This window comes from Anomaloglossus baeobatrachus, chromosome 4 (assembly GCF_048569485.1).
Source record: "Anomaloglossus baeobatrachus isolate aAnoBae1 chromosome 4, aAnoBae1.hap1, whole genome shotgun sequence".
Classification (NCBI taxonomy): Eukaryota; Metazoa; Chordata; class Amphibia; order Anura; family Aromobatidae; genus Anomaloglossus; species Anomaloglossus baeobatrachus.
Window position 1 is genome coordinate 1197988 of NC_134356.1, and position 27395 is coordinate 1225382.

At 38.9% G+C, this 27395-nt stretch overlaps 1 protein-coding gene across 1 annotated transcript in view; it reads left to right on the top strand.

The window, feature by feature from the left end:
- SLC15A5 (solute carrier family 15 member 5) overlaps positions 1–27395 on the top strand; it is a 269608-nt gene that overhangs the window by 91003 nt on the left and 151210 nt on the right. Inside the window, exon 3 of the mRNA XM_075342328.1 lies at positions 7549–7718. Within this exon, the coding sequence (XP_075198443.1) occupies positions 7549–7718 (170 nt within the window). The remainder of the gene's footprint in view (positions 1–7548; positions 7719–27395) is intronic.

Here is a 27395-nt window from a genome sequence, read left to right on the forward strand (position 1 = left end):
CTGCAGACAGAATCTTATCATGTATCTCTGTATACAGAGAGCTCCCCCTAGTGGTGGCTGCAGACAGAATCTTATCATGTATCTCTGTATACAGGAAGCTCCCATTAGTGGTGGCTGCAGACAGTATCTTATCATGTATCTCTATATACAGGGAGCTCCTCCTAGTGGTGGCTGCAGACAGGATCTTATCATGTATCTCTGTATACAGGGAGCTCCCCCTAGTGGTGGCTGCAGACAGAATCTTATCATGTATCTCTGTATACAGAGAGCTCCCCCTAGTGGTGGCTGCAGACAGGATATTATCATGTATCTCTTTATACAGGGAGCTCCCCCTAGTGGTGACTGCAGACAGGATCTTATCATGTATCTCTGTATACAGGGAGCTCCCCCTAGTGGTGACTGCAGACATGATCTTATCATGTATCTCTGTATACAGGAAGCTCCCCCTAGTGGTGACTGCAGACAGGATCTTATCATGTATCTCTGTGTACAGGGAGCTCCCCCTAGTGGTGGCTGCAGACAGGATCTTATCATGTATCTCTGTATACAGGGAGCTCCCCCTAGTGGTGGCTGCAGACAGGATCTTATCATGTATCTCTTTATACAGGGAGCTCCCCCTAGTGGTGGCTGCAGACAGGATCTTATCATGTATCTCTGTATACAGGGAGCTCCCCCTAGTGGTGACTGCAGACAGAATCTTATCATGTATCTCTGTATACAGGGAGCTCCCCCTAGTGGTGGCTGCAGACAGGATCTTATGTATCTCTGTATACAGGGAGCTCCCCCTAGTGGTGGCTGCAGACAGGATCCTATCATGTATTTCTGTATACAGGGAGCTCCCCCTAGTGGTGGCTGCAGACAGGATATTATCATGTATCTCTGTATACAGGGAGCTCCCTCTAGTGGTGGCTGCAGACAGGATCTTATCATGTATCTCTTTATACAGGGAGCTCCCTCTAGTGGTGACTGCAGACAGGATCTTATCATGTATCTCTGTATACAGGGAGCTCCCTCTAGTGGTGATTGCAGACAGGATCTTATCATGTTTCTCTGTATACAGGGAGCTCCCCCTAGTGGTGGCTGCAGACAGAATCTTATCATGTATCTCTGTATACAGAGAGCTCCCCCTAGTGGTGGCTGCAGACAGAATCTTATCATGTATCTCTGTATACAGGAAGCTCCCATTAGTGGTGGCTGCAGACAGTATCTTATCATGTATCTCTATATACAGGGAGCTCCTCCTAGTGGTGGCTGCAGACAGGATCTTATCATGTATCTCTGTATACAGGGAGCTCCCCCTAGTGGTGGCTGCAGACAGAATCTTATCATGTATCTCTGTATACAGAGAGCTCCCCCTAGTGGTGGCTGCAGACAGGATATTATCATGTATCTCTTTATACAGGGAGCTCCCCCTAGTGGTGACTGCAGACAGGATCTTATCATGTATCTCTGTATACAGGGAGCTCCCCCTAGTGGTGACTGCAGACATGATCTTATCATGTATCTCTGTATACAGGAAGCTCCCCCTAGTGGTGACTGCAGACAGGATCTTATCATGTATCTCTGTATACAGGGAGCTCCCCCTAGTGGTGGCTGCAGACAGGATCTTATCATGTATCTCTGTATACAGGGAGCTCCCCCTAGTGGTGACTGCAGACAGAATCTTATCATGTATCTCTGTATACAGGGAGCTCCCCCTAGTGGTGGCTGCAGACAGGATCTTATGTATCTCTGTATACAGGGAGCTCCCCCTAGTGGTGGCTGCAGACAGGATCCTATCATGTATTTCTGTATACAGGGAGCTCCCCCTAGTGGTGGCTGCAGACAGGATATTATCATGTATCTCTGTATACAGGGAGCTCCCCCTAGTGGTGACTGCAGACAGGATCTTATCATGTATCTCTGTATACAGGGAGCTCCCCCTAGTGATGGCTGCAGACAGGATATTATCATGTATCTCTGTATACAGGGAGCTCCCCTTAGTGGTGACTGCAGACAGGATCTTATAATGTATCTCTGTATACAGGGAGCTCCCCCTAGTGGTGGATGCAGACAGGATCTTATCATGTATCTCTGTATACAGGGAGCTCCCCCTAGTGGTGGCTGCAGACAGGATCTTATCATGTATCTCTGTATACAGGGAGCTCCCCCTAGTGGTGGCTCTAGACAGGATGTTATCATGTATCTCTGTATACAGGGAGCTCCCCCTAGTGGTGGCCGCAGACAGGATCTTATCATGTATCTCTGTATACAGGGAGCTCCCTCTAGTGGTGACTGCAGACAGGATCTTATCATGTATCTCTGTATACAGGGAGCTCCCCCTAGTGGTGACTGCAGACAGGATCTTATCATGTATCTCTGTATACAGGGAGCTCCCCCTAGTGGTGGATGCAGACAGGATCTTATCATGTATCTCTGTATACAGGGAGCTCCCCCTAGTGGTGGCTGCAGACAGGATCTTATCATGTATCTCTGTATACAGGGAGCTCCCTCTAGTGGTGACTGCAGACAGGATCTTATCATGTATCTCTGTATACAGGGAGCTCCCCCTAGTGGTGACTGCAGACAGGATCTTATCATGTATCTCTGTAAACAGGGAGCTCCCCCTAGTGGTGGCTGCAGACAGGATCTTATCATGTATCTCTGTATACAGGGAGCTCCCCCTAGTGGTGGATGCAGACAGGATCTTATCATGTATCTGTATACAGGGAGCTCCCCCTAGTGGTGGCTGCAGACAGGATCTTATCATGTATCTCTGTATACAGGGAGCTCCCCCTAGTTGTGACTGCAGACAGGATCTTATCATGTATCTGTATTCAGGGAGCTCCCCCTAGCGGTGGCTGCAGACAGAATCTGATCATGTATCTCTGTATACAGGGAGCTCCCTCTAGTGGTGGCTGCAGACAGGATCTTATCATATATCTCTGTATACAGGGAGCTCCCCCTAGAGCTGGCTGCAGATAGCATCTTATCATGTATCGCTGTATACAGGGAGCTCCCTCTAGTGGTGGCTGCAGACAGGATCTTATCATGTATCTCTTTATACAGGGAGCTCCCTCTAGTGGTGGCTGCAGATAGCATCTTATCATGTATCTCTGTTTACAGGGAGCTCCCTGTTGTGAATGTTAGTTATGTTTTGGCTGCTGGGAGGCTCCCTCTGGTGGCCAGGAATGGTTTGGACTTGGACCAGGTGGGTTGTGCAGTGGGTGTTTCCTTTCCTAACTCTCTGCCTATTTAAGTCCTGGTCTGATTGCAGGCTGTTGCCGGATGTCAGTTGTTCTTTGTATCCCTAGCCTGCTTAATCCTGCTCTACACCACATCTTCCCCAGATAAGTGCTTGCTCTTTATTTATTGTCTGGTTCTTTTGCTCTTATCTGGGTTTGTCATTTGCTGTGGTTGTTTTCAGTTTATTAGCATGCAGGGATTTTCCCCCCTCAGTTGCTTGGCTGGGAAACTCCCTGCAGTTCTGTTTGGAGTATAGCTCCTTTGGGTCCATGTGTTTGTGGCTTGTTGACTTTGTTATCATTCCAGCTTTCTGTTCATTGGTATGACAAGGGCACCTGGTATAGGACGGAGTGCAGGTCGTGCGATCTGAGGGCCTTTTTGTACTATCGGGAAGTTGGTATTTTGCAGGGTTTTTCTCTGGCCACCATCAGTCCCTTTCCTGTCCCTTCCTATTTTAGTCAGCGGGGGCCTCACCTTTTGCTAATCCTGTCATCTACCTGTGTATTGTGTTTTTCCTATATCACCGCAGTCTTTGAATGTGGGGGGCTTGCTATTCTTGTCTATTTTCTGAGGCAGAGAGTTATTCATCTTTCCTACCTTTAGGATAGTTAGTTCTCCGGCTGGGTTCGCGGTGCACAGGATGTTAGTTCACCCCTCGGCTACTTCTAGTTGTGTTGGTTAGTAAGGGGATGGCGGCCAGATTAGTTGCCAATGCTCTTGTCACCTTTTACCAATGATTTATGGTTGTTTTCCATGGTTCCGGATCATAACAGCTCCCCCTAGTGGTGGCTGCAGACAGGATCTTATCATGTATCTCTGTATACAGGGAGCTCCCCCTAGTGGTGGCTGCAGACAGGATCTTATCATGTATCTCTGTATACAGGGAGCTCCCCCTAGTGGTGGCTGCAGACAGAATCTTATCATGTATCTCTGTATACAGGGAGCTCCCCCTAGTGGTGGCTGAAGACAGGATCTTATCATGTATCTCTGTATACAGGGAGCTCCCCCTAGTGGTGGCTGCAGACAGAATCTTATCATGTATCTCTGTATACAGGGAGCTCCCCCTAGTGGTGGCTGCAGACAAAATCTTATCATGTAGCTCTGTATACAGGGAGCTTCCCCTAGTGGTGGCTGCAGACAGAATCTTATCATGTATCTCTGTATACAGGGAGCTCCCCCTAGTGGTGGCTGCAGACAGGATCTTATCATGTATCTCTGTATACAGGGAGCTCCCCCTAGTGGTGGCTGCGGACAGGATCTTATCATGTATCTCTGTATACAGGGAGCTCCCCCTAGTGGTGGCTGCAGACAGAATCTTATCATGTATCTCTGTATACAGGGAGCTCCCCCTAGTGGTGGCTGCAGACAGGATCTTATCATGTATCTCTGTATACAGGGAGCTCCCCCTAGTGGTGGCTGCAGACAGGATCTTATCATGTATCTCTGTATACAGGGAGCTCCCCCTAGTGGTGGCTGCAGACAGGATCTTATCATGTATCTCTGTATACAGGGAGCTCCCCCTAGTGGTGGCTGCAGACAGGATCTTATCATGTATCTCTGTATACAGGGAGCTCCCCCTAGTGGTGGCTGCAGACAGGATCTTATTATGTATCTCTGTATACAGGGAGCTCCCCCTAGTGGTGGCTGCGGACAGGATCTTATCATGTATCTCTGTATACAGGGAGCTCCCCCTAGTGGAGGCTGCAGACAGGATCTTATCATGCATCTCTGTATACAGGGAGCTCCCCCTAGTGGTGACTGCAGACAGAATCTTATCATGTATCTCTTTATACAGGGAGCTCCCCCTAGTGGTGGCTGCAGACAGGATCTTATCATGTATCTCTGTATACAGGGAGCTCCCCCTAGTGGTGACTGCAGACAGGATCTTATCATGTATCTCTGTATACAATGAGCTCCCCCTAGTGGTGGCTGCAGACAGGATCTTATCATGTATCTCTGTATACAGGGAGCTCCCCCTAGTGGTGGCTGAAGACAGAATCTTATCATGTATCTCTGTATACAATGAGCTCCCCCTAGTGGTGGCTGCAGACAGGATCTTATCATGTATCTCTGTATACAATGAGCTCCCCCTAGTGGTGGCTGCAGACAGAATCTTATCATGTATCTCTGTATACAGGGAGCTCCCCCTAGTGGTGGCTGCAGACAGGATCTTATCATGTATCTCTGTATACAGGGAGCTCCCTCTAGTGGTGACTGCAGACAGGATCTTATCATGTATCTCTGTATATAGGGAGATCTCCCTAGTGGTGGCTGCAGACAGGATCTTATCATGTATCTCTGTATACAGGGAGCTCCCCCTAGTGGTGGCTGTGGACAGGATCTTATCATGTATCTCTGTATACAGGGAGCTCCCCCTAGTGGAGGCTGCAGACAGGATCTTATCATGTATCTCTGTATACAATGAGCTCCCCCTAGTGGTGGCTGCAGACAGGATCTTATCATGTATCTCTGTATACAGGGAGCTCCCCCTAGTGGTGGCTGCAGACAGGATCATATCATGTATCTCTGTATACAGGGAGCTCCCCCTAGTGGTGACTGCAGACAGGATCTTATCATGTATCTCTGTATACAGGGAGCTCCCCCTAGTGGAGGCTGCAGACAGTATCTTATCATGTATCTCTGTATACAGGGAGCTCCCCCTAGTGGTGGCTTCAGACAGGATCTTATCATGTATTTCTGTATACAGGGAGCTCCCCCTAGTGGTGACTGCAGACAGGATCTTATCATGTATCTCTGTATACAGGGAGCTCCCCCTAGTGGTGGCTGCAGACAGGATCTTATCATGTATCTCTGTATACAGGGAGCTCCCCCTAGTGGTGGCTGCAGACAGGATCTTATCATGTATTTCTGTATACAGGGAGCTCCCCCTAGTGGTGACTGCAGACAGGATCTTATCATGTATCTCTGTATACAGGGAGCTCCCCCTAGTGGTGGCTGCAGACAGGATCTTATCATGTATCTCTGTATACAGGGAGCTCCCCTAGTGGTGGCTGCAGACAGGATCTTATCATGTATCTCTGTATACAGGGAGCTCCCCCTAGTGGTGACTACAGACAGGATCTTATGTATCTCTGTATACAGGGAGCTCCTCCTAGTGGTGGCTGCGGACAAACAAAATTGTATCATGTTTCTATGCGAACAGAATAGTGGCTGCAGCTCTTGAGGTGACTGGAGATAAGACATGATCTAACAGCAGAATAGTGACTGCAGCTCTGGAGGTGACTGGAGGATAAGACACAATGTAACATAAGAATAGTGACTGCAGCTCTGGAGGTGACTGGAGGATAAGACACAATGTAACATAAGAATAATGACTGCAGCTCTGGAGGTGACTGGAGGATAAGACACAATGTAACAGCAGAATAGTGACTGCAGCTCTGGAGGTGACTGGAGGATAAGACACAATGTAACAGCAGAATAGTGACTGCAGCTCTGGAGGTGACTGGAGGATAAGACACAATGTAACAGCAGAATAGTGACTGCAGCTCTTGAGGTGACTGGAGATAAGACATGATCTAACAGCAGAATAGTGACTGCAGCTCTGGAGGTGACTGGAGGATAAGACACAATGTAACATAAGAACAGTGACTGCAGCTCTGGAGGTGACTGGAGGATAAGACACAATGTAACAGCAGAATAGTGACCGCAGCTCTGGAGGTGACTGGAGGATGAGACACAATGTAACAGAAGAATAGTGACTGCAGCTCTGGAGGTGACTGGAGGATGAGACACAATGTAACAGCAGAATAGTGACTGCAGCTCTGGAGGTGACTGGAGGATAAGACACAATGTAACAGCAGAATAGTGACTGCAGCTCTGGAGGTGACTGGAGGATAAGACACAATGTAACATAAGAACAGTGACTGCAGCTCTGGAGGTGACTGGAGGATAAGACACAATGTAACAGCAGAATAGTGACCGCAGCTCTGGAGGTGACTGGAGGATGAGACACAATGTAACAGCAGAATAGTGACTGCAGCTCTGGAGGTGACTGGAGGATAAGACACAATGTAACAGCAGAATAGTGGCTGCAGCTCTTGAGGTGACTGGAGATAAGACATGATCTAACAGCAGAATAGTGACTGCAGCTCTGGAGGTGACTGGAGGATAAGACACAATGTAACATAAGAACAGTGACTGCAGCTCTGGAGGTGACTGGAGGATAAGACACAATGTAACAGCAGAATAGTGACTGCAGCTCTGGAGGTGACTGGAGGATGAGACACAATGTAACAGAAGAATAGTGACTGCAGCTCTGGAGGTGACTGGTGTATACAGTGACTTCTCACTCTTCGTTTGCAGGTTTTATTGGATCGTTAACCTGAATTCTATGGTTGTATTTGTCGGCATCTCTTATATACAGCAGTCGGTGGCCAAGAACTTGGGGTTCCTCATACCATTTATGTCCATCATTATGGGTTTAATCACCATATACATGACCCGTTATGAGCTTATCTATCAGCCGGCAACAGGTAAATCCCGTCCATGTATCCTGTAACTACAGGTAAGAACTGCCCTAATGTCCTATAGAAGGTGATGAGCTGTATAGGAGACATAGCATAGTCTATTGGTGACTAGTGAAGTCGTAATCTCCAATGAACAGATACAGAGTCAGGTACTCAACCATACAAGAAGAATGATGATGCATGTTCATCCATCCAACCGATAGCCAGATGTAGACTCACACATCCAATCAACAGGAAGATGTAGACTCATACATCCAATCAACAGGAAGATGTAGACTCATCCATCTCACCAAAAGGAAGGCTTAGACATATCCATACGACCAAGAGGAAAACATAGACTTCCTACTAAAAAGAAGACCTGGACTCATCCTTCCGACCAAGAGGAAGACCTAAATGCATCCATCCGACCAATAAAACAATATAGACTCATCCATCTGACCTAGAAGAAAACATAAACAAATTCATCTGACCAATAGGAAGACATGAAAATCGGAAAATGAAGATTCATCCTTCTGACCAGGAGGAAGATGTAGACTCCAGCTTTCCAATGAAGAGGAACATGTAGACTCCAGTTTTCCAATGAAGAGGAAGATGTAGACTCATCCTTCCAACCAATAGGAATACATAGAAGCAGCCATCAGACCAATAGGAAGCCATAGAACTCATTCATTTCACCAAAAGGAACACATAGACTCATCCATCCAACCTAAAGGAAGACTTAAGGGGGCTTTACATGTTGCGACATCGGTAACGATATATCGTCGGGGTCACGCCGTTAGTGACGCACATCCAGCGCCGTTAGCGCAGCGTGTAAAACCTAGGAGCGACGATCAACGATTGAAAAATCGTTCAAAAACGGTGATCGTTGACACGTCACTCATTTCCTTAATATCGTTGCTGCTGCCGGTACAATGTTGTTCGTCGTTCCTGCGGCAGCATACATCGCTGTGTGTGACACCGCAGGAACGACGAACATCTCCTTACCTGTGTCCACTGGCAATGTGGAAGGAAGGAGGTGGGCGGGATGTTATGTCCCGCTCATCTCCGCCCCTCCGCTTCTATTGGCCGGCCGCTTATTGACGCCGCAGTGACGTCACTATGACGCCGAGCGCACCTCCCCCTTGAAGGAGGGATTCGGTGTCTCCAGCGACATCGCTGCACACGTATGTGCGTGTGGAGCTGCTGTATCGATAATGTTCGCAACGGCAGCGATCACCAAATGTCGCACTTACGCCGGGGGGCGGGTGCTATCACGCTCGACATCGCTAGCAATGTTGCAGCATGTAAAGCACCCTTTAGACTAGTCCTTCTCACCAAGAGGAAGACATAGGCGGGCTTTGCACGTTGCGACATCACAAGCCGATGCTGCAATGTCGCAGGTACAATATCTTGTGATAGCTGGCGTAGCGAACATTATTGCTACGCCAGCTTCACATGCACTCACCTGCCCTGCGACCGTCGCTCTGGCCGGCGAACCGCCTCCTTCCTAAGGGGGCGGGTCGTGCGGCGTCACAGCGACGTCACACGGCAGGCGGCCAATAGCGGCGGAGGGGCGGAGATGAGCAGGATGTAAACATCCCGCCCACCTCATTCCTTCTCATTGCAGCCGGGAGGCAGGTAGGAGATGTTCCTCGCTGTGAAGATGTAATTTACCCTCTCACTGTATATGCTGTACAGATTCCTATTTCAAGCTGGGTTCATTGTCTTATTTGAACTACTTCTGTGTACATTTCTATTGTTGTAGGTAATCACCCCCTAAAATGCAAGGTTATATCCTCCTGAGGCACTTCCATCCCTGGGAGTAGGGGGAGGTGGGCCTAGAGTCCAACTAGTGTAAACTCTGCTTACCTGGGAGATTCAGTCAGAGTGAGCTGAAACTTGAAGGGAGCAGGAGCTCCAGCCTGTGTGGCTGTGGACACGGACGGAGCTAGGCCTGTGTGGCGGCCCGTGGGATTGTGTGGAACTCTTTGGACTACTGTAAGGACGATTGCTTTGTTATCCGGTCCGAGGATTGTCGGGAAGGGCCCCCGAATCTGTTTTACGTGGACTTATCGTGTGCTGTTCCAGTGTTCTTGTGAATAAACCTGTTGGATCGTTCCTCGGCCTGTTGTCTCTCCTTGCTCTGTTGTACACCCCGTCACAAACTGGTTGGCAGCGCTGGGATCAGAGCAGAAGGAATGGAGGACAATGGCTCAACATCAGGAACCAGCACTGCAGAGTACAAGACCTGGACTTTGGGGAGCCTGCAATCAAAGGCCCGTGAAGTAGGAGTTCGTTTCAAAGGACTCTCCAAGGAGCAGCTGATTGAGGCGCTAGAAGGAGTCTGCTCGCAAAATGACGTGGAGGAAGGATCCTCACAGCAAAGGGAGGAAAGACGGGAGCTGGAGGTGAATACCCAAAAAAGTCAATGGGTTGTGTGGTACGAGGAAAAGATGGCACTGCTTGGAGATGAGGCCACCATAGAAGATAAGAGGGAGGCCATGCGTGGAGCTGAAGAGAAGGAGCGCAGGATGGAGGAGATGGCATTGCTGGATAAGCAGCTCGCTGTGGAAGCCGCGAGAGGTTCCAGACAGACTGTAACCCCAGCACCCATCATGAGGGAACTTCCCAGAGTGTCCCGCAAAGACTTCAAGCAGTTTAATGAGGCTGCTGGTGACATTGAGGGCTTCTTCCAGGACTTTGAGCATCAGTGTCGATTAATGGAAGTCCCAGAAAGGGAGCGCGTCCGGCATCTGGTTGGGCTCCTAGAGGGGGGAGCTGCTGAAGCCTATAGAGCCATGGACCCTCGGTGGAACTGTGAGTATGCGGAGATTAAACAGACTATTCTAGAACATTATGCTGTAACGCCAGACACTTACAGGACTCAGTTCCGTGCTTTAGCCTGTGATGGGGAAGTGTCTTTTAAGATATATGCTCATAGACTCAAACAAATATGTAATCGCTGGCTGGAGGCAGAGGAGGCCTTATCTTGGGAGACCTTCCTGCAGGTCATCCTAAAAGAACAATTCTTTGCCCAGTGCCCCGCTGAGATCCGGGAATGGGTGCGTGAGAGAAAACCAGCGACAGTGGAGGAAGCTGCTGCTCTCGCTGATGAGGCTCTCACCATCAAGCCTCAGTGGAGGGTTCTGTTGGAGGATGGAGAGACGCCTAACAGCTCCACAACACCGGATGCCCCCAGTTATTCTGTCCCCATTGTTCCCCGTTCCTCTAAGCCACCACATGTTGATACCCGTGTTAATGTGCCTCCAGTTGCTTCTACTGCACTTTCTGGAATACGCCGGGGAGAGGAAGTAACAGAGCGCAGGTGTTATGTTTGTAGGCATCCCGGGCATTTGCAGGCCTCATGCCCAGCCAGGCCATGGAGGAATCATCCTCAAACCCCTACAGCACCTTCAGGTGGGAGCCGGCCTCCAAGTTCCCCTACCCCTTACCCAAGAGGACGCCTTGGATGGAGGGAGACCCAGCTCAGATGCTATCAATGTGGACAGCCAGGGCATCGGCAAGTCTCCTGCCCAGCTGTTCAAATGAGGACTGATCCTGCACCCAATCGGATTGTTAATTATTTACAGCCCAGTGCCATGGAGGAAGATGTGGCACCGTTATGTGAGGACTGGCCTAGTGACTCAGCCCCCCATGTTGCACCACCAGGAGTTTACGGGGTGCGACCCGCAGTTATGACGACTTCTGCTCATCGAGGTAAGCACTTGCAGGAGGTTGTGCTGGATGGACAGAGACTTGTTGGATTTTGTGACTCGGGTGCTTTCCTCACACTGGCTGATCCCCGAGTGGTTCGGCCTGAGGCAATCCATAGAGGACCTGGGATTGTTATTGAACTGGCTGGTGGACAATGGAGGACTATTCCCACAGCCACTGTGGATCTGAACTTTGGTTTTGGGGTCAGGCGATGTGTGGTTGGGGTGATGGGTGGTCTGCCTGCAGCTGTTCTCCTGGGCAATGATGTGGGAGAGCTACGATGCCAATTCGTGGCTGCATGAAGCCACATGTAAGTAACGCTCTGCCTGTGTGTACTTAACCAGTGACCTGTAGAGGTCCCTAGTACGTACACAAGTTGGGAGGGGGAGGGATTGTGAAGATGTAATTTACCCTCTCACTGTATATGCTGTACAGATTCCTATTTCAAGCTGGGTTCATTGTCTTATTTGAACTACTTCTGTGTACATTTCTATTGTTGTAGGTAATCACCCCCTAAAATGCAAGGTTATATCCTCCTGAGGCACTTCCATCCCTGGGAGTAGGGGGAGGTGGGCCTAGAGTCCAACTAGTGTAAACTCTGCTTACCTGGGAGATTCCGGCAGAGTGAGCTGAAACTTGAAGGGAGCAGGAGCTCCAGCCTGTGTGGCTGTGGACACGGACGGAGCTAGGCCTGTGTGGCGGCCCGTGGGATTGTGTGGAACTCTTTGGACTACTGTAAGGACGATTGCTTTGTTATCCGGTCCGAGGATTGTCGGGAAGGGCCCCCGAATCTGTTTTACGTGGACTTATCGTGTGCTGTTCCAGTGTTCTTGTGAATAAACCTGTTGGATCGTTCCTCGGCCTGTTGTCTCTCCTTGCTCTGCTGTACACCCCCGTCACACTCGCTCCTGCGGCTTCATACACAGTGATGTGTGCGGCCGCAAGAACGAGGAACTACATCGTACCTGTCGCTACACCGGCATTATGGAAATGTCGGAGAATACACCGATGATACGATAACGACGCTTTTGCGCTCATTAATAGTATCATCTAGGATTTACACACTACGACATCGCAAGTGACGCCGGATGTGCGTCACTTTTGATTTGACCTTACCGACATCGCACCTGCGATGTCGTAGTGTGCAAAGCTGCCCATAGACTTATCCAACTCCCAAGGAGGAATTCGTAGACTCATCCATCCGACCAATAGAAAGCCTCATCCTTCCAAGAATAAGGAAAACGAAGTCTCATCCATCTGGATAATAGCAAGAAAGAGACTCATCCATCTGACCTATAAGAAGATGCTGTCTCATCCATCCCATCATGAGCAAGGCATGGACTCATCCATCTGACTAATAGGAGGACATAGACTCAATCATCTGACCAATAGTGAGATGTTAACTTATCTTTCCAACCAAGAAAAAGATGTAGCCTTATCTATCTGACCAATATGAAAATGAAGACTTCTTAATACGACCAACAGAAATATGTATACTCCATCTTTCCAACCAAGAAGACAACGTAGACTCATCCTTTTCAACCAATAGGAAGACGTAGACTCATTCATTTGAATAATAAAAAGGTATAGACTCATGCGTCCGACCAAGAGGATGACAAAAACACATACATCCGACCAATATTAAGCCATAGACACCTTTATCCAACCAATAGGAACATGAAGATTCATCCACCCGACCAAGAGGAAGATGGAGATTCCATCTTTGCAACAAAGAGGAAGACAGACTCATTTGTCCAACTGTCATGCTAGGTAGGGGGAAGTACCAAGCACATGTCGAAAGGGAAGGGAAGGAAAACCCTGTTTCGTTCTGAATAAATTTCCAATAAAAATTGGTAAATCCTAGAAAGCGCTGTAACACTTTCAGGTTTTCTGGACAATCCAAGTCAGGTACAGCTCGGACCTTCTCAAGATCCATCCGAAAACTTGAAGACGACAATAGATTCCTCAAATATTGTACGTCTTGGGCAGTGAAAACACACTTCTCCTGTTTGGCATTCAGTTTATCTCTGAAGATCTGTAATATATGTTTAATATGTATCTGATGTGTCTCCATATCGTCTAGATTAAGATATCGTCCAAATAAACCACCACAAACCTGCCCACCAAACGGTGAGAAATATCATTCACAAAATGCTGGAAAACGGCAGGGGCATTAGTGAGGCCAAATGGCATGACCAGACTCTCACAATGCCCCTCAGGTGTATGGAAGCCGATTTCCATTCATTCCCCTTCTCTGATTCTAACCAGATTGTAGCCCCCCTTAAGCCCAATGTAGAGAACCACTCAGCCCCCACAATCTGGTTGAATAAATCTGGAATCAGAGGAAGATGATAAAGGTCTCGGACGGTAATCTGATTCAATTCCCAAAAATCCAATCAAGGGTAGAGAACAAAGAGATACCTGACCCTAGGTATCCCTAGTGCTGAGCCCTAAATAGGGAGCGGATGGAATGAGCTCTTCGTCAACCCCACTAAGCACTACAATCGACACAAGGGGGACACACAGGGGAAACGCATTAATTACTGTACTTATCCACAGGTGACTCAGGTAGAGGTACTGCAATGATACCACAGACGAGAACATTTTATTTCCACATTTATTACCTTATATTATTTTCCTACACTTTATATTTACCCCCTTATTCTTTATTCTTTCTGCTTTATACTGTACACTTACAGCCTTATTCTTTACACTCCACACGTTATACTTTACATTTACACTTTATACTTTATATTTACCCCTTTATTCTTTATTCTTTCTGCTTTATACTGTACACTTACAGCCTTATTCTTTACACTCCACATGTTGTACTTTACATTTACACTTTATACTTTATATTTACCCCCTTATTCTTTATTCTTTCTGTTTTATACTGTACACTTACAGCCTTATTCTTTACACTCCACACGTTATACTTTACATTCACACTTTATACTTTATATTTATCCCCTTTATTCTTTATTCTTTCTGTTTTATACTGTACACTTACAGCCTTATTCTTTACACTCCACACGTTATACTTTACATTTACACTTTATACTTTATATTTACCCCCTTATTCTTTATTCTTTCTGCTTTATACTGTATACTTACAGCCTTATTCTTTACACTCCATATGTTATACTTTACATTCACACTTTATACTTTATATTTATCCCCTTTATTCTTTATTCTTTCTGTTTTATACTGTACACTTACAGCCTTATTCTTTACACTCCACACGTTATACTTTACATTTACACTTTATACTTTATATTTACCCCCTTATTCTTTATTCTTTCTGCTTTATACTGTACACTTACAGCCTTATTCTTTACACTCCACACGTTATACTTTACATTTACACTTTATACTTTATATTTACCCCCTTATTCTTTATTCTTTCTGTTTTATACTGTACACTTACAGCCTTATTCTTTACACTCTACATGTTGTACTTTACATTCACACTTTATACTTTATATTTACCCCCTTATTCTTTATTCTTTCTGCTTTATACTGTACACTTACAGCCTTATTCTTTACACTCTACATGTTGTACTTTACATTCACACTTTATACTTTATATTTACCCCCTTATTCTTTATTCTTTCTGCTTTATACTGTACACTTACAGCCTTATTCTTTACACTCCGCACGTTATACTTTACATTTACACTTTATACTTTATATTTACCCCCTTATTCTTTATTCTTTCTGCTTTATACTGTACAATTACAGCCTTATTCTTTACACTCCACACGTTATACTTTACATTCACACTTTATACTTTATATTTACCCCCTTATTCTTTATTCTTTCTGCTTTATACTGTACACTTACAGCGTTATTCTTTACACTCCACTTGTTATACTTTACATTCACACTTTATACTTTATATTTACCCCCTTATTCTTTATTCTTTCTGCTTTATACTGTACACTTACAGCCTTATTCTTTACACTCCACACGTTATACTTTACATTTACACTTTATACTTTATATTTACCCCCTTATTCTTTATTCTTTCTGTTTTATACTGTACACTTACAGCCTTATTCTTTACACTCCACACGTTATACTTTACATTCACACTTTATACTTTATATTTACCCCCTTATTCTTTATTCTTTCTGCTTTATACTGTACACTTACAGCCTTATTCTTTACACTTCACATGTTGTACTTTACATTCACACTTTATACTTTATATTTACCCCTTTATTCTTTATTCTTTCTGTTTTATACTGTACACTTACAGCATTATTCTTTACACTCCACATGTTATACTTTACATTTACACTTCATACTTTATATTTACCCCCTTATTATTTATTCTTTCTGCTTTATACTGTACACTTACAGCCTTATTCTTTACACTCCACTTGTTATACTTTACATTCACACTTTATACTTTATATTTACCCCCTTATTCTTTATTCTTTCTGCTTTATACTGTACACTTACAGCCTTATTCTTTACACTCCACACGTTATACTTTACATTCACACTTTATACTTTATATTTACCCCCTTATTCTTTCTGTTTTATACTGTACACTTACAGCCTTATTCTTTACACTCCACATATTATACTTTACATTTACACTTTATACTTTATATATACCCCCTTATTCTTTATTCTTTCTGCTTTATACTGTACACTTACAGCCTTATTCTTTACACTCCACATGTTATACTTTACATTCACACTTTATACTTTATATTTACCCCCTTATTCTTTATTCTTTCTGCTTTATACTGTACACTTACAGCCTTATTCTTTACACTCCACATGTTATACTTTACATTCACACTTTATACTTTATATTTACCCCCTTATTCTTTATTCTTTCTGCTTTATACTGTACACTTACAGCCTTATTCTTTACACTCCACACGTTATACTTTACATTTACACTTTATACTTTATATTTACCCCTTTATTCTTTATTCTTTCTGCTTTATACTGTACACTTACAGCCTTATTCTTTACACTCCACACGTTATACTTTACATTTACACTTTATACTTTATATTTACCCCCTTATTCTTTATTCTTTATGTTTTATACTGTATACTTACAGCCTTATTCTTTACACTCCACATATTATACTTTACATTCACACTTTATACTTTATATTTACCCCTTATTCTTTATTCTTTCTGTTTTATACTGTACACTTACAGCCTTATTCTTTACACTCCACATGTTATACTTTACATTTACACTTTATACTTTATATTTACCCCCTTATTATTTATTCTTTCTGCTTTATACTGTACACTTACAGCCTTATTCTTTACACTCCACTTGTTATACTTTACATTCACACTTTATACTTTATATTTACCCCCTTATTCTTTATTCTTTCTGCTTTATACTGTACACTTACAACCTTATTCTTTACACTCCACATGTTATACTTTACATTCACACTTTATACTTTATATTTACCCCCTTATTCTTTATTCTTTCTGCTTTATACTGTACACTTACAGCCTTATTCTTTACACTCCACATGTTATACTTTACATTTACACTTTATACTTTATATTTACCCCCTTATTCTTTATTCTTTCTGCTTTATACTGTACACTTACAGCCTTATTCTTTACACTCCACATATTATACTTTACATTCACACTTTATACTTTATATTTACCCCCTTATTCTTTATTCTTTCTGCTTTATACTGTACACTTACAGCCTTATTCTTTACACTCCACATGTTATACTTTACATTTACACTTTATACTTTATATTTACCCCCTTATTCTTTATTCTTTCTGCTTTATACTGTATACTTACAGCCTTTTTCTTTACACTCCACATGTTATACTTTACATTTACACTTTATACTTTATATTTACCCCTTATTCTTTATTCTTTCTGTTGTATACTGTACACTTACAGCCTTATTCATTACACTCCACATGTTATACTTTACATTCACACTTTATACTTTATATTTACCCCCTTATTCTTTATTCTTTCTGCTTTATACTGTACACTTACAGCCTTATTCTTTACACTCCACATATTATACTTTACATTTACACTTTATACTTTATATTTACCCCCTTATTCTTTAGTCTTTCTGTTTTATACTGTACACTTACAGCCTTATTCTTTACACTCCACATATTATACTTTACATTTACACTTTATACTTTATATTTACCCCTTATTCTTTATTCTTTCTGCTTTATACTGTACACATACAGCCTTTTTCTTTACACTCTACATGTTGTAGTATACATTCACACTTTATACTTTATATTTATCCCCTTTATTCTTTATTTCTGTTTTATACTGTACACTTACAGCCTTATTCTTTACACTCCACATGTTATACTTTACATTCACACTTTATACTTTATATTTATCCCCTTTATTCTTTATTTCTGTTTTATACTGTACACTTACAGCCTTATTCTTTACACTCCACATGTTATACTTTACATTCACACTTTATACTTTATATTTACCCCTTATTCTTTATTCTTTCTGTTGTATACTGTACACTTACAGCCTTATTCATTACACTCCACATGTTATACTTTACATTCACACTTTATACTTTATATTTACCCCCTTATTCTTTATTCTTTCTGCTTTATACTGTACACTTACAGCCTTATTCTTTACACTCCACATATTATACTTTACATTTACACTTTATACTTTATATTTACCCCCTTATTCTTTAGTCTTTCTGTTTTATACTGTACACTTACAGCCTTATTCTTTACACTCCACATATTATACTTTACATTTACACTTTATACTTTATATTTACCCCTTATTCTTTATTCTTTCTGCTTTATACTGTACACATACAGCCTTTTTCTTTACACTCTACATGTTGTAGTATACATTCACACTTTATACTTTATATTTATCCCCTTTATTCTTTATTTCTGTTTTATACTGTACACTTACAGCCTTATTCTTTACACTCCACATGTTATACTTTACATTCACACTTTATACTTTATATTTACCCCCTTATTCTTTATTCTTTCTGCTTTATACTGTACACTTACAGCCTTATTCTTTACACTCCACATGTTATACTTTACATTCACACTTTATACTTTATATTTACCCCCTTATTCTTTATTCTTTCTGCTTTATACTGTACACTTACAGCCTTATTCTTTACACTCCACACGTTATACTTTACATTCACACTTTATACTTTTTATTTACCCCCTTATTCTTTCTGTTTTATACTGTACACTTACAGCCTTATTCTTTACACTCCACATGTTATACTTTACATTCACACTTTATACTTTATATTTACCCCCTTATTCTTTATTCTTTCTGCTTTATACTGTACACTTACAGCCTTATTCTTTACACTCCACATGTTATACTTTACATTTACACTTTATACTTTATATTTACCCCCTTATTCTTTATTCTTTATGTTTTATACTGTACACTTACAGCATTATTCTTTACACTCCACATGTTATACTTTACATTTACACTTTATACTTTATATTTACCCCCTTATTCTTTATTCTTTCTGCTTTATACTGTACACTTACAGCCTTATTCTTTACACTCCACTTGTTATACTTTACATTCACACTTTATACTTTATATTTACCCCCTTATTCTTTATTCTTTGTTTTATACTGTACACTTACAGCCTTATTCTTTACACTCCACATATTATACTTTACATTCACACTTTATACTTTATATTTACCCCCTTATTCCTTATTCTTTGTTTTATACTGTACACTTACAGCCTTATTCTTTACACTCCACATATTATACTTTACATTTACACTTTATACTTTATATTTACCCCCTTATTCTTTATTCTTTCTGTTTTATACTGTACACTTACAGCCTTATTCTTTACACTCCACATATTATACTTTACATTTACACTTTATACTTTATATTTACCCCTTATTCTTTATTCTTTCTGCTTTATACTGTACACTTACAGCCTTTTTCTTTACACTCTACATGTTGTACTTTACATTCACACTTTATACTTTATATTTATCCCCTTTATTCTTTATTTCTGTTTTATACTGTACACTTACAGCCTTATTCTTTACACTCCACATGTTATACTTTACATTCACACTTTATACTTTATATTTACCCCCTTATTCTTTCTGTTTTATACTGTACACTTGCAGCCTTATTCTTTACACTCCACATGTTATACTTTACATTTACACTTTATACTTTATATTTACCCCCTTATTCTTTATTCTTTCTGCTTTATACTGTACACTTACAGCCTTATTCTTTACACTCCACATGTTATACTTTACATTCACACTTTATACTTTATATTTACCCCCTTATTCTTTATTCTTTCTGCTTTATACTGTACACTTACAGCCTTATTCTTTACACTCCACATGTTATACTTTACATTCACACTTTATACTTTATATTTACCCCCTTATTCTTTATTCTTTCTGTTTTATACTGTACACTTACAGCCTTATTCTTTACACTCCACATGTTATACTTTACATTCACACTTTATACTTTATATTTACCCCCTTATTCTTTATTCTTTCTGTTTTATACTGTACACTTACAGCCTTATTCTTTACACTCCACATGTTATACTTTACATTCACACTTTATACTTTCTATTTACCCCTTATTCTTTATTCTTTCTGCTTTATACTGTACACATACAGCCTTTTTCTTTACACTCTACATGTTGTACTTTACATTCACACTTTATACTTTATATTTATCCCCTTTATTCTTTATTTCTGTTTTATACTGTACACTTACAGCCTTATTCTTTACACTCCACATGTTATACTTTACATTCACACTTTATACTTTATATTTACCCCCTTATTCTTTCTGTTTTATACTGTACACTTGCAGCCTTATTCTTTACACTCCACATGTTATACTTTACATTCACACTTTATACTTTATATTTACCCCCTTATTCTTTATTCTTTCTGCTTTATACTGTACACTTACAGCCTTATTCTTTACACTCCACATGTTATACTTTACATTCACACTTTATACTTTATATTTACCCCCTTATTCTTTATTCTTTCTGTTTTATACTGTACACTTACAGCCTTATTCTTTACACTCCACATGTTATACTTTACATTCACACTTTATACTTTATATTTACCCCCTTATTCTTTATTCTTTCTGTTTTATACTGTACACTTACAGCCTTATTCTTTACACTCCACATGTTATACTTTACATTCACACTTTATACTTTATATTTACCCCCTTATTCTTTATTCTTTCTGCTTTATACTGTACACTTACAGCCTTATTCTTTACACTCCACATGTTGTACTTTACATTCACACTTTATACTTTATATTTACCCCTTATTCTTTCTGTTTTATACTGTACACTTACAGCCTTATTCTTTACACTCCACATGTTATACTTTACATTTACACTTTATACTTTATATTTACCCCCTTATTCTTTATTCTTTCTGCTTTATACTGTACACTTACAGCCTTATTCTTTACACTCCACATGTTATACTTTACATTCACACTTTATACTTTATATTTACCCCCTTATTCTTTATTCTTTCTGTTTTATACTGTACACTTACAGCCTTATTCTTTACACTCCACATGTTATACTTTACATTCACACTTTATACTTTATATTTACCCCCTTATTCTTTCTGTTTTATACTGTACACTTACAGCCTTATTCTTTACACTCCACATGTTATACTTTACATTCACACTTTATACTTTATATTTACCCCCTTATTCTTTATTCTTTCTGCTTTATACTGTACACTTACAGCATTATTCTTTACACTCCACACGTTATACTTTACATTTACACTTTATACTTTATATTTACCCCCTTATTCTTTATTCTTTCTGCTTTATACTGTACACTTACAGCCTTATTCTTTACACTCCACATGTTATACTTTACATTCACACTTTATACTTTATATTTACCCCCTTATTCTTTATTCTTTCTGCTTTATACTGTACACTTACAGCATTATTCTTTACACTCCACACGTTATACTTTACATTCACACTTTATACTTTATATTTACCCCCTTATTCTTTATTCTTTCTGCTTTATACTGTACACTTACAGCCTTATTCTTTACACTCCACATGTTGTACTTTACATTCACACTTTATACTTTATATTTACCCCTTATTCTTTCTGTTTTATACTGTACACTTACAGCCTTATTCTTTACACTCCACATGTTATACTTTACATTCACACTTTATACTTTATATTTACCCCCTTATTCTTTATTCTTTCTGTTTTATACTGTACACTTACAGCCTTATTCTTTACACTCCACATGTTGTACTTTACATTCACACTTTATACTTTATATTTACCCCTTATTCTTTCTGTTTTATACTGTACACTTACAGCCTTATTCTTTACACTCCACATGTTATACTTTACATTCACACTTTATACTTTATATTTACCCCCTTATTCTTTATTCTTTCTGCTTTATACTGTACACTTACAGCATTATTCTTTACACTCCACACGTTATACTTTACATTTACACTTTATACTTTATATTTACCCCCTTATTCTTTATTCTTTCTGTTTTATACTGTACACTTACAGCCTTATTCTTTACACTTTACATGTTATAGTTTACATTCACACTTTATACTTTATATTTACCCCCTTATTCTTTATTCTTTCTGCTTTATACTGTACACTTACAGCCTTATTCTTTACACTCCACATGTTATACTTTACATTCACACTTTATTCTTTATATTTACCCCCTTATTCTTTATTCTTTCTGCTTTATACTGTACACTTACAGCCTTATTCTTTACACTCCACATGTTATACTTTACATTCACACTTTATACTTTATATTTACCCCCTTATTCTTTATTCTTTCTGTTTTATACTGTACACTTACAGCCTTATTCTTTACACTCCACATGTTGTACTTTACATTCACACTTTATACTTTATATTTACCCCCTTATTCTTTCTGTTTTATACTGTACACTTACAGCCTTATTCTTTACACTCCACATGTTGTACTTTACATTTACACTTTATACTTTATATTTACCCCCTTATTCTTTATTATTTCTGTTTTATACTGTACACTTACAGCCTTATTCTTTACACTTTACATGTTATACTTTACATTCACACTTTATACTTTATATTTACCCCCTTATTCTTTATTCTTTCTGCTTTATACTGTACACTTACAGCCTTATTCTTTACACTCCACATGTTGTACTTTACATTCACACTTTATACTTTATATTTACCCCCTTATTCTTTCTGTTTTATACTGTACACTTACAGCCTTATTCTTTACATTCCACATGTTGTACTTTACATTTACACTTTATACTTTATATTTACCCCCTTATTCTTTATTCTTTCTGTTTTATACTGTACACTTACAGCCTTATTCTTTACACTCCACATGTTATACTTTACATTCACACTTTATACTTTATATTTACCCCCTTATTCTTTATTCTTTCTGCTTTATACTGTACACTTACAGCCTTATTCTTTACACTCCACATATTATACTTTACATTCACACTTTATATTTACCCTTTATTCTTTCTGCTTTATACTGTACACATACAGCCTTATTCTTTACACTTTACATGTTATACTTTACATTCACACTTTATACTTTATATTTACCCCCTTATTCTTCATTCTTTCTGTTTTATACTGTACACTTACAGCCTTATTCTTTACACTTTACATGTTATACTTTACATTCACACTTTATACTTTATATTTATCCCCTTTATTCTTTATTCTTTCTGTTGTATACTGTACACTTACAGCCTTATTCTTTACACTTTACATGTTATACTTTACATTTACACTTTATACTTTATATTTATCCCCTTTATTCTTTATTCTTTCTGTTGTATACTGTACACTTACAGCCTTATTCTTTACACTTTACATGTTATACTTTACATTCACACTTTATACTTTATATTTATCCCCTTTATTCTTTATTCTTTCTGTTGTATACTGTACACTTACAGCCTTATTCTTTACACTTTACATGTTATACTTTACATTTACACTTTATACTTTATATTTACCCCCCTTATTCTTTATTCTTTCTGTTGTATACTGTACACTTACAGCCTTATTCTTTACACTCCACATGTTATACTTTACATTCACATTTTATACTTTATATTTACCCCTTTATTCTTTATTCTTTCTGTTTTATACTGTATACTTACAGCCTTATTCTTTACACTCCACATGTTATACTTTACATTCACATTTTATACTTTATATTTACCCCCTTATTCTTTATTCTTTATTTCTGTTTTATACTGTGCACTTACAGCCTTATTCTTTACACTCCACATGTTATACTTTACATTCACACTTTATACTTTATATTTACCCCCTTATTCTTTATTCTTTCTGCTTTATACTGTACACTTACAGCCTTATTCTTTACACTCCACATGTTATACTTTACATTCACATTTTATACTTTATATTTACCCCCTTATTCTTTATTCTTTCTGCTTTATACTGTACACTTACAGCCTTATTCTTTACACTCCACATGTTATACTTTACATTCACACTTTATACTTTATATTTACCCCCTTATTCTTTATTCTTTCTGCTTTATACTGTACACTTACAGCCTTATTCTTTACACTCCACATGTTATACTTTACATTTACACTTTATACTTTATATTTACCCCCTTATTCTTTATTCTTTATGTTTTATACTGTACACTTACAGCATTATTCTTTACACTCCACATGTTATACTTTACATTTACACTTTATACTTTATATTTACCCCCTTATTCTTTATTCTTTCTGCTTTATACTGTACACTTACAGCCTTATTCTTTACACTCCACTTGTTATACTTTACATTCACACTTTATACTTTATATTTACCCCCTTATTCTTTATTCTTTGTTTTATACTGTACACTTACAGCCTTATTCTTTACACTCCACATATTATACTTTACATTCACACTTTATACTTTATATTTACCCCCTTATTCCTTATTCTTTGTTTTATACTGTACACTTACAGCCTTATTCTTTACACTCCACATATTATACTTTACATTTACACTTTATACTTTATATTTACCCCCTTATTCTTTATTCTTTCTGTTTTATACTGTACACTTACAGCCTTATTCTTTACACTCCACATATTATACTTTACATTTACACTTTATACTTTATATTTACCCCTTATTCTTTATTCTTTCTGCTTTATACTGTACACTTACAGCCTTTTTCTTTACACTCTACATGTTGTACTTTACATTCACACTTTATACTTTATATTTATCCCCTTTATTCTTTATTTCTGTTTTATACTGTACACTTACAGCCTTATTCTTTACACTCCACATGTTATACTTTACATTCACACTTTATACTTTATATTTACCCCCTTATTCTTTCTGTTTTATACTGTACACTTGCAGCCTTATTCTTTACACTCCACATGTTATACTTTACATTTACACTTTATACTTTATATTTACCCCCTTATTCTTTATTCTTTCTGCTTTATACTGTACACTTACAGCCTTATTCTTTACACTCCACATGTTATACTTTACATTCACACTTTATACTTTATATTTACCCCCTTATTCTTTATTCTTTCTGCTTTATACTGTACACTTACAGCCTTATTCTTTACACTCCACATGTTATACTTTACATTCACACTTTATACTTTATATTTACCCCCTTATTCTTTATTCTTTCTGTTTTATACTGTACACTTACAGCCTTATTCTTTACACTCCACATGTTATACTTTACATTCACACTTTATACTTTATATTTACCCCCTTATTCTTTATTCTTTCTGTTTTATACTGTACACTTACAGCCTTATTCTTTACACTCCACATGTTATACTTTACATTCACACTTTATACTTTCTATTTACCCCTTATTCTTTATTCTTTCTGCTTTATACTGTACACATACAGCCTTTTTCTTTACACTCTACATGTTGTACTTTACATTCACACTTTATACTTTATATTTATCCCCTTTATTCTTTATTTCTGTTTTATACTGTACACTTACAGCCTTATTCTTTACACTCCACATGTTATACTTTACATTCACACTTTATACTTTATATTTACCCCCTTATTCTTTCTGTTTTATACTGTACACTTGCAGCCTTATTCTTTACACTCCACATGTTATACTTTACATTTACACTTTATACTTTATATTTACCCCCTTATTCTTTATTCTTTCTGCTTTATACTGTACACTTACAGCCTTATTCTTTACACTCCACATGTTATACTTTACATTCACACTTTATACTTTATATTTACCCCCTTATTCTTTATTCTTTCTGTTTTATACTGTACACTTACAGCCTTATTCTTTACACTCCACATGTTATACTTTACATTCACACTTTATACTTTATATTTACCCCCTTATTCTTTATTCTTTCTGTTTTATACTGTACACTTACAGCCTTATTCTTTACACTCCACATGTTATACTTTACATTCACACTTTATACTTTATATTTACCCCCTTATTCTTTATTCTTTCTGCTTTATACTGTACACTTACAGCCTTATTCTTTACACTCCACATGTTGTACTTTACATTCACACTTTATACTTTATATTTACCCCTTATTCTTTCTGTTTTATACTGTACACTTACAGCCTTATTCTTTACACTCCACATGTTATACTTTACATTTACACTTTATACTTTATATTTACCCCCTTATTCTTTATTCTTTCTGCTTTATACTGTACACTTACAGCCTTATTCTTTACACTCCACATGTTATACTTTACATTCACACTTTATACTTTATATTTACCCCCTTATTCTTTATTCTTTCTGTTTTATACTGTACACTTACAGCCTTATTCTTTACACTCCACATGTTATACTTTACATTCACACTTTATACTTTATATTTACCCCCTTATTCTTTATTCTTTCTGTTTTATACTGTACACTTACAGCCTTATTCTTTACACTCCACATGTTGTACTTTACATTCACACTTTATACTTTATATTTACCCCTTATTCTTTCTGTTTTATACTGTACACTTACAGCCTTATTCTTTACACTCCACATGTTATACTTTACATTCACACTTTATACTTTATATTTACCCCCTTATTCTTTATTCTTTCTGCTTTATACTGTACACTTACAGCATTATTCTTTACACTCCACACGTTATACTTTACATTTACACTTTATACTTTATATTTACCCCCTTATTCTTTATTCTTTCTGTTTTATACTGTACACTTACAGCCTTATTCTTTACACTTTACATGTTATAGTTTACATTCACACTTTATACTTTATATTTACCCCCTTATTCTTTATTCTTTCTGCTTTATACTGTACACTTACAGCCTTATTCTTTACACTCCACATGTTATACTTTACATTCACACTTTATTCTTTATATTTACCCCCTTATTCTTTATTCTTTCTGCTTTATACTGTACACTTACAGCCTTATTCTTTACACTCCACATGTTATACTTTACATTCACACTTTATACTTTATATTTACCACCTTATTCTTTATTCTTTCTGTTTTATACTGTACACTTACAGCCTTATTCTTTACACTCCACATGTTGTACTTTACATTCACACTTTATACTTTATATTTACCCCCTTATTCTTTCTGTTTTATACTGTACACTTACAGCCTTATTCTTTACATTCCACATGTTGTACTTTACATTTACACTTTATACTTTATATTTACCCCCTTATTCTTTATTCTTTCTGTTTTATACTGTACACTTACAGCCTTATTCTTTACACTCCACATGTTATACTTTACATTCACACTTTATACTTTATATTTACCCCCTTATTCTTTATTCTTTCTGCTTTATACTGTACACTTACAGCCTTATTCTTTACACTCCACA